At 43.0% G+C, this 8,958-nt stretch overlaps 1 protein-coding gene across 1 annotated transcript; it reads right to left on the reverse strand.

Moving 5' to 3' along the window:
- Positions 1-2,328: 2,328 nt before the first annotated feature.
- LOC125549090 (disease resistance protein Pik-2-like) lies at positions 2,329-5,988 on the reverse strand. The gene is made up of 2 exons (XM_048712579.1): positions 4,968-5,988; positions 2,329-4,476 (listed from the first exon to the last, which is right to left on the reverse strand). Exons 1-2 carry the CDS (start codon positions 5,813-5,815, stop codon positions 2,499-2,501), a joined length of 2,826 nt encoding a protein of 941 aa, XP_048568536.1. The 5' UTR covers positions 5,816-5,988; the 3' UTR covers positions 2,329-2,498.
- Positions 5,989-8,958: the final 2,970 nt, after the last annotated feature.

Raw genomic sequence — 8,958 nt, forward strand, 5'->3', positions numbered from 1 at the left:
CGAAGATAATCTGCGCGCCGGACACCTCGTCATTGAAGTCTGGTTCAGGGGCTACTGAGGGAGTCCTGGATTAAGGGGTCCTCGAGCGTCCGGCCTGTGTGACATGGTTCGGACTGTTGGGCCATGAAGATACAAGATAGAAGACTTCCTCCCGTGTCCGGATGGTACTCTCCTTTGCGTGGAAGGCAAGCTAGGCGTCCGGATGTATTATTTCCTTTCTCTGTAACCGACTTTGTATAATCCTAGGCCCCTTCAATGTATATATAAACCGGAGGGTTTAGTCCGTAGAGAACAATCACAATCATACAGGCTAAAATTCTAGGGTTTAGGCACAACGATCTCGTGGTAGATCAACTCTTGTAATCCTCATACTCATCAAGATCAATCAAGTAGGACATAGGGTATTATCTCTATCAAGAGGGCCCGAACCTGGGTAAAACATCGTGTTCCCTGTCTCCTGTTACCATCGACCTTAGATGCATAGTTCGGGACCCCCTACCCGAGATCCGGCGGTTTTGACACCGACAGTAATGTCATAGGCTGCTTCATTTATTAGCTCATAGACTCATTTTGTCTCAGGAAGCGCTATGTTACAGTAACATAATATGTTACCACCAACACCTCTTTCCTTATTAAATACTTGCCACATAAGCAAAATTGTCTTGGGATGTGTTAAGTTACTACCTAAGTTACCCCTACTATGGCTAGCCTTATGTTTTCAAGCACACTTAAATTTGCGGTCTCCTGTGGTTTGGGGCTAAGACTATCTGGCTGATGATAGTGAGAGTAACATAAATATCACATAAGCAAAAATGATGAGGTGACAAGTAGTTAATGATGAGAGAGACAAATAGAATAACATAATATGTTACCATCATATAGCGTTTCCTAATGCAAAATGAGTCTACAAAGTAATAAATGAATGCATCTATGTTACCACACATATGACACTACCAACTATGAAGGTAATAATATAGACTACTAACATATGCATGTTACTACTCCCTTCGTCCAGCTGTATAAGGCTAGTCATAGTGGGAGTAAATTAGATAGTAACATAGCACACTCCAAGAAAATTTTGCTTATGTGGCATGTAATTAATGAGGAGAGAGGTGTTTAGAGTAACATAATATGTTACCGTAACATAGCACTTTTCGAGAAAAGATGAGTCTACAAGCTAATTAATGAAGTCATCGATGACACTACTACTATGTCACTTTGCACTATGAAGATAGTAACTTAGACTAGTGTCATATGCATGACACTATTATAAGTTACTCCTGACTATGACCAGCCTAAGAGCAAGTACAATAGAGCTGAGTCAGCTGGCTATAAGAAATAAACTACTATATTCTTGCTTAGTTGGAGGAAAAAAAAGAGGAGTGAGAAGGTAAGCGGACTCTTAATGAAGAGTCGGCTCTAGCACGAGCTCCTAGGCACTTTGCGAGAGTGAAAGATGCGCCATATAATAAAAAAGTAGTACACTTTTCTAATCAACTATTGTACATATTGGCTATAAGATGGGTTATAGATGACATGGCAATGGCTTATAGCCAACAATTGACTATACTATTAACCATGCTCTAAGTCACATTAGGAAGAGCAGCGCGACCTAGGTAGATTGAGATTGGACGAGGAGCACGGCAAGCAAGGAAACTTACAATCACAGCGCTGGTTTAAAACAAAAATAAAATCAGCATTGAATGCATGAGTGCATGCAAAACAATCACCCTTCTCTTGCCTAATCAAAGTCCAGCAACAATGCATGCAACTGGCCGTTCTCCTGTGGGCGCCTCCTCTTCCTTCCTGCACATATTCTATGTGGGCAGCAGTACAAGGCTGGGAGGGAGACGAGAACGAGATTTAATGCAATGCACCTATGATTTTCTGGGAATATTTCCTTTTCGTAAGATGACTTATGCATCTGGATGAAAGGAGTAGCCTAAGTTACTCTTCATTATGATTAGCCTAATAAAGTGTGAAGGAAACACTACATCATAAGAATGTATGGCGTCCCCTAAGCTTGCTTAATCAATTATAGACCAACACACACACAAATATATATATATATATATATATATATATATATATATATATATATATATATATATATATATATATATATATATATATATAGGTAAAATTGTGTCTATCATAGCTTGCCACAGAACTTGTTTAGAGTCATTACGATTTTAACAGTTTAAAAGTTATCAAAAATATGAAATAAATAGTGAAGCATCTCTCTAATGTAATAAGATGATTCAACGGAGGAATTGTGAAAATATGCATTTATGTCCTCGGCAAAAATAACAAGCACTTCAGCTCACACGTGAACAGACCAACCGATAAATTTACTCATCAGAAAGTTAAACTTACAGTTCCACACAGCAGCCATATCATGGCCTATATTTCAATTCAGCAATGAGGTGTTCCTCTGCAAGACTGCAAAATAAAAAGACTACGGTTACATCATGGATTGTTTCGCCATTTATCATCAATCAGTAGTACTCATCCACGACCACAGTGGGCTTGTTGGGATGCATGCGAACGGAGCTTCTGATGTCAGACACCTTGACCTTGGTAGTTTCAGAAGCCTGCTGGCTGACTCTAAGAAGCACTTGTTGGAGACTCACAAGGTTTTCTACTCCGTAAGCACCTTCCAACACCTTGAACCGGAGCTCAAGCCTTTGGAGCTTCGGCATCGCGCCTTCGAGGAAGCTTAGCAGCGGCAGCACCGGCGCTGAGAAACGGAGTAGTCTAAGGCTATGGAATCCGTCAGACGGGATAAGAATGTTTCCTCTTGAATCCATTGTATTTCTCAGGAAAACCTTCATGACACTGTGATCCTGCCTCGCTGCGTTGACTGAGAATGTGAGAGAAAACAACAGGGGCAGTTGAGCAAGAACAAACAGGTCATGTGTCCTCAGCGAAGTCAACGATAAGGTCAGTTTTTCAAGCTTTTTAAGCTCATTGATCCATTGAGGAACTTTAGGCAGTTTACCAGAAAGCTCGAGCGTGTGGATGTATTTTGGGGGACTGGATGAGGAAACCACCAGATCAAGAAAGCCTGTGAAACCATCATCAACTGCAAGATACTTGAGAGAGCAACCACTTAAGTACTCAATGGCAGACAGTAAATCACCATATTTCTGGTTGTGTTTATCAAAGTCTGCAATACTGTAGATGCTGAGCTTCCTCAACTTGGTGAGGTTATGCATGCCTCCAAGGGCTCTCGATGACCTCTGGCTTATCCCTATCCCTGATAGTGTTTGCAGTGCTGTCATCTTGGCAATCCCATCAGTGAATCTCAAGGCAGCACGCGTGGATTTATTACCGCCGAGTAGATGGGCCATTTGCTTCAGATCTGCAACTGAATCCGGCAAGACTTCCACATTTGTTTCCCTTATATCCAAGGTCTCCAGATATATCAACTTCCCAATTGCTGAAGGGAGCTTTTTGATGCTTGTCTTGCGTAGGCTCAAGTACTTCAAATGAAACATCTTGCATATTTTGCGCAGATGAATTTCAGTCAAGCCCTTGCAACCTTCAAGATCCAACACCTGCAGTATTCCAAATTTGAATGAAAAAGATTGCAGTCGTTCCAAGCTGTCAAATGCTGTCAATGATCGGACATGTGACAAGTTCATGTTCTCGATTTCAGATTTTGCACTGTCTGGATCACTACTATGTAGGGACAGCCGGCGAACCTTGTTGCCTGGTGTTGCTGTGTGCCAATGCCCCCCAAGTACTGTGATGAAATTCTCTTTGCTTGACTTTGACACAATGTATTCAAGGATCATGTCATGAACTTGATAAGTTTTAACCTTTCCATTGCTATTGTGGTCAACTGGCCGAATTATATTCCTACTAATGAGCTCATTAAAGTAGTCTTCGGCAACTTCTTCGACAGTTTTTCCTTGTTTCTCAATAATGAAGCCTTCAGCTATCCACCGCCTGACCAAACGCTTCCTGTTAATGCTGTAACCCTTTGGAAATATGCTCAAGTACAACAAACAATTCTTCTGATCAGCTTGTAAGTCATTGTAGCAGAGATTAAGTATTTGTGTCACTCCCTCAGGGGTGAGATTCACCTCCAACTCTGAACTTAGAGAGGTGTGCACTTTCATCCAATGGCTCTCTGATTTGCGGTCTCTCGCCAAAAGCCCTGCTACTGCAACTATTGCCAAAGGCAGGCCTCCACATTTCTTCAAAATTTCATATTTGGTATCTCTAAATTCATTGGGATTTGGATCATTACCACCAAAGATCTTTTCAAAGAACAAGTCCTTTGATTTGTCATCAGAGAGCCGTTCAAGAGGGTATGTACGGCCTGTTTGTTGACTGCTACTAGCCTCGGCTACAGACTTGAACCTTGTAGTTAGCATTATTCTGCTACCATTACTATTTTTCGGTAATGATACCCAAATTTCTTCCCATGCTGATACAGACCACACATCATCTATTAAGATGAAGTACCTATTGAAACAACATGTACAACAAATCAATTTAGTAACATATATACTGACACTATCCACAGATATTTTTTCAAGAACAATTCTACTTCTTGCTTCACTTTTTCTTTAATGGAATGGAATCCAACTCAGCAGGTATTGACATTGTAACATATACAATTCATTAAGAAATATTTCAATTAGGTACTTGTTCTACCGGTTTAACTACCTATTTATGATCATTGTACTAATGAAACTATGATATTCTGGCCTATAATTAATTTAGTAACCCCATCAGTCCAACAATGATATTCACAGTGCATCTTCACCTCCATTTTCAACGTTAGAGAACATAAATCAGGATATTTTGTATAGCAGAGAAATGCTAAGCAATTATGGTTTGTAAAAGATCATGATCAACCACACAATGCAGCAATCTGAATCACTTGCGAGCGATAGAAGGCGATGAAATAATATACTTAACAGAAAATGCAATGGAAATTCTGCGGTATATACCTCTTTTTCTCCAGGTGTGTTTTAAGCTCCTCCTCTAGCTTCTTGAGGCCCCATTCATCAACTCCATCAGGAATTTTCGGCAAGACCTGCTTGAGAATGCTTCTCAAGAGCGATACACGGTGCAGCTTCTGCGACGCTTGCACAGATGCCCGGGACTCGAACTTCTCCCCAAACTTGCGCTGCAGCGCCAAGGCCAGCGTGGTCTTGCCGAGGCCACCGAATCCGACGATGGCCAGGACCTTGAGGTGGTCGTTTGACCCCTCGGTCAGCCATGGCCCAAGCTGCTCAATGGCCTCCTCCATCCCGACCGGCTCCGTCGCGCTGACGAGCTGCGGAGCAGGCTGTGGGTGATCGTTGGCGTGGTAAGAAGGCGTAGCCCTGGTGCTTGCCTTGGCCGCCGCATCTGGCCCCGGGTCCTTGACACCGTATCTCGTGCGGCGTTCGCCGACGCCCTGCGCCCGGTCCTTGAGGTCAACGATCTTGGTCGCGATAGACCGGCGCTCCCAGACGGTGGTCATGGCGTACCACGCGCGGCGGATGTCGGCCAGGAGGCCCTCGCCGCGGGGCTGGCCGCGGAGGCGGTGGCTGAAGTCGTCGACGCAGTCCTCAATGTCGTAGGCCACGTCGCGGACCTGCTCCATCCAGTCCTTGGTCTGCTCGTCGTGGTCGTCGGCGGCGGCGTAGTTGAGGTTGCGGAGGAAGGCGTGCATGCTGGTGAGCTCGTCCTTGATGTACTGGATCTCGCTGCGAACGCTGCTGATGAGCGCGTACTCCTGCGCGAGCAGGCTGCCCAGCTTGCCCAGCAGGGACCTCATGGCGCTGTCCGAGGCGCCCACGGCGAGCTCCATTCTCTCCTTTGTTGCTAGTCACTGAGAACTTCTTGGTCAGAATCCAGATCTGGAATTCGTGGGCGAAGGAGGAGGAGGAGGAGAACGGCGAGGTGGTGGGAACTGGAAACGCAACTACGACGACCAATGGGCGGAGCGATCTTGGGAGTTGGGACTTGGGGCAGGAGAGAGGAGGCAGGGTGAGTGATCCGTGGGATGTGGGACTATAGTACTGTACTATTGTGTCACAGTAGGTAGTCATCAGGTGGAACACTGATTTTTTTTATTTTTGGAAAAGCTAACGTCCACACGTGTGGTATCTTACACATCGCCCATGTCTCGTTTACCACTTATTTTGTCACATGTGAACAGATGACATCAGCAGGAATCTTTTTGGTTTTTGGCTTAAAAATGTTTTATCTCTTAATTGAAAATCAAATTAAAAATCTATTTTCACCATTAAATCCATCTCGACGAGATCTTCAAAATTAGACCCCATGCTGATATGTTTCGATGAATTTTTTTGCCCAAAAATTGCCATGATGTTTACACTGTAGTTGCCATAGTGCTTAAACTAAAGTTACCCTGTGCCAATTTCAGTTTGTAGAGCATGGCAATTTTAGTATTTTGATGATGGCAACTCCAGTACTTTGACCAAGATTTTTTTTTTGTATAAACCATGGCAATTTTAAGTGCATGTATCATGGGAAATTTAGTTTATGGTTCATGGCAAGTCTAGTTTCTTAATTTTCCGTTTTATAAGTGTCAATATTTACTTTTAAATGGAGAAGAAAATAGCTGAAACATATCATGGCAACTTCAGTGTAAATATCATGGCAATTCATGTGCAATAGACATGACAACTTTTAACCCAAATAAAATTCGTCAAAATATATTATGAGATCTACTTTCGAAGATCTCGTCGCGAGGGATTTAATGATAAAAACGGATCTTCAATTGAATTTTTCATTTAAGAGATAAAACATTTTTAAGCCAAAAACCAAAAAAATTCCCACATGCATGCATGCGGTGACGTGCGCAGTCTGTGTGTTATAGGGTGTGTGAGCGGGTTTTGTTTCCATCACACGTGTGGGCGTTAGCGTTGTCCTTATTTTTTTCTCAAAGCTCATGAGATAACTCTACAAAACAAAATGAGATAAATTACTTCATTAAAAGATTTAACACAACAAGCGCTCATATATGCATGAATACACTCACCCTACGATTGCATACACGCACACCCTACCCCTAGGAGCACCTTCGAGAGACTGAGTCAGCATATCATCTTGAGATTTTACAAAGTCACAGTAGGCGCCTCGTAGTCGACGAGAACGTCTCCTTCCACTGAACGCTCATCGTCGAAAATTCTGAAATAAATCCAGGATAAATGCGAGCATCAGGACTTGAACCCTGGTGGGCTGGGATACCACTGTCTATCTAACCATCCAACTATAGATTGGTTCGCTTCTTTAGAAAACGTTGAAGTGTTAAGGCCAACTCCCTTTTTGTCCATCGCGTCCGTTTGTCTCTCGCAGATAAAATAAGCGGCGCAATGCGCCGATGCAAACGGATGTTCGTTTTCATTCCGTTTCGTCCCATTTTTGGCTTAAAATTTTAAGCCGGGTTTGCGTCCGTGTGGATATGCTGCGGACATGTGGTGTGTAGATTGTGGTTCATTTTTGGATTAGAAGTGTCTTGTGGTTATATAGTTGGATTTTGTTTGAGGGAAAAATGCCATTTGTCCTTAGATTGGTTCTTTTAGGTGGGGTATAAGTGACATGCGTGTACCCATTTTGTTAAATTACTTTTTGTGTATGCGTCCACCTGCCTGATGTTTTTTTTGAGGGAAACGCCATCATGGCTTACTTTATTGAAAATTAAGAAGAACTTACATCGTTCACGAGCGCATTAAGAATAACATCAGGAGGTTCATCAACCCAAACACAAGAAAAGGAATTCTGAAAACTAAACTTTGCTAACTCGTGTGCAGACTGATTAGCTTCCCGCAAGCAATGAAAAAATTTGACGTTCCCAATTGAGGCTATTAAATCCATGCAATCAGCAAATATAGGTGCTGCTTCACTCCACCAAGTACTTCCAGTACATTTCTGAAAAAGAGTGTATATTAATATCACGGAGATACCAATTACACCCAGGCTCTGCACCAACAAAATGTCACAAACGACATCCATGATGTACACAGCCTGAAAGAAAAAGGAAGAAGAAAAGGAAAAAAAAGGCCCCGCCAAGGTAATCAACTCCTCGCAGCAGCAACCCAACAAAAACTACCGCCAAAGACAACACCCGAAATACAAAAAGGTTCTCCAAAGGCCACGCCTCCGAGGAGGGAAACAGTGCAAAAGCGCCGTTGATACGTCTCCAACGTATCTATAATTTTTGATTGTTCCATGCTACTATATTATCTGTTTTGGATGTTTAATGGGCTTTAATATGCACTTTTATATTATTTTTGGGACTAACCTATTAACCGGAGGCCCAGTGCAAATTGCTGTTTTTTTACCTATTTCAGTGTTTCGCAGAAAAGGAATATCAAACGGAGTCCAAACGGAATGAAACCTTCGGGAGAATCGTTTTTGGAACAAACACAATCCAGGAGACTTGGAGTCACTAGTAGAAAACGGGCCTATTGTCCCGGTTCGTAAGGGACTTTTGTCCCGGTTCCTGAACCGGGACTAAAGGGTCGTTACTAATGCCCTGACCCTTTAGTCCCGGTTCTAACCAGAACCGGGACAGATGGGCCTCCACGTGGCCTGCGCGCTGAGCCCAGGCAGGAGGGCCTTTGGTCCCGGTTGGTGGCACCAACCGGGACTTATAGAGGCATCCACGCGTCAGCAATTGGCTGGAGCTGAGGTTTTTTTTTGAAAGGGGTTGGTTTAGGGGTTTTGGGGGTTAATTTAGTTTGTTATTAGCTAGCTAATAGAGAGAAGTGTCCTCTCTTATATCTCCGTGCTTGGTTTATACCAACGCTATGCTATGCCAAAACATGGCTTAGATTGAAGTGAAGGCAACATGTGGTGCATGTCGAAAGTAATACTAATTAATCCTAACTTGATCAAGTTTGGATTAGTACTACTTTCGACATGCACCACATGCATGTTGCCTTCACTTCAATCCAATCCATGTTCATTTCACCCACTGATATA

Source organism: Triticum urartu, chromosome 3 (assembly GCF_003073215.2).
Source record: "Triticum urartu cultivar G1812 chromosome 3, Tu2.1, whole genome shotgun sequence".
NCBI classification, from domain to species: domain Eukaryota; kingdom Viridiplantae; phylum Streptophyta; class Magnoliopsida; order Poales; family Poaceae; genus Triticum; species Triticum urartu.

Excerpts from the sequence above, each read along its gene's own strand:
- LOC125549090 (XM_048712579.1), bottom strand. The coding sequence starts at position 5,815 with ATGGAGCTCGCCGTGGGCGCCTCGGACAGCGCCATGAGGTCCCTGCTG. Across the intron at positions 4,477-4,967 it reads ACACACCTGGAGAAAAAGAG|GTACTTCATCTTAATAGATG; the intron begins GTATATACCGCA and ends TTGTTTCAATAG.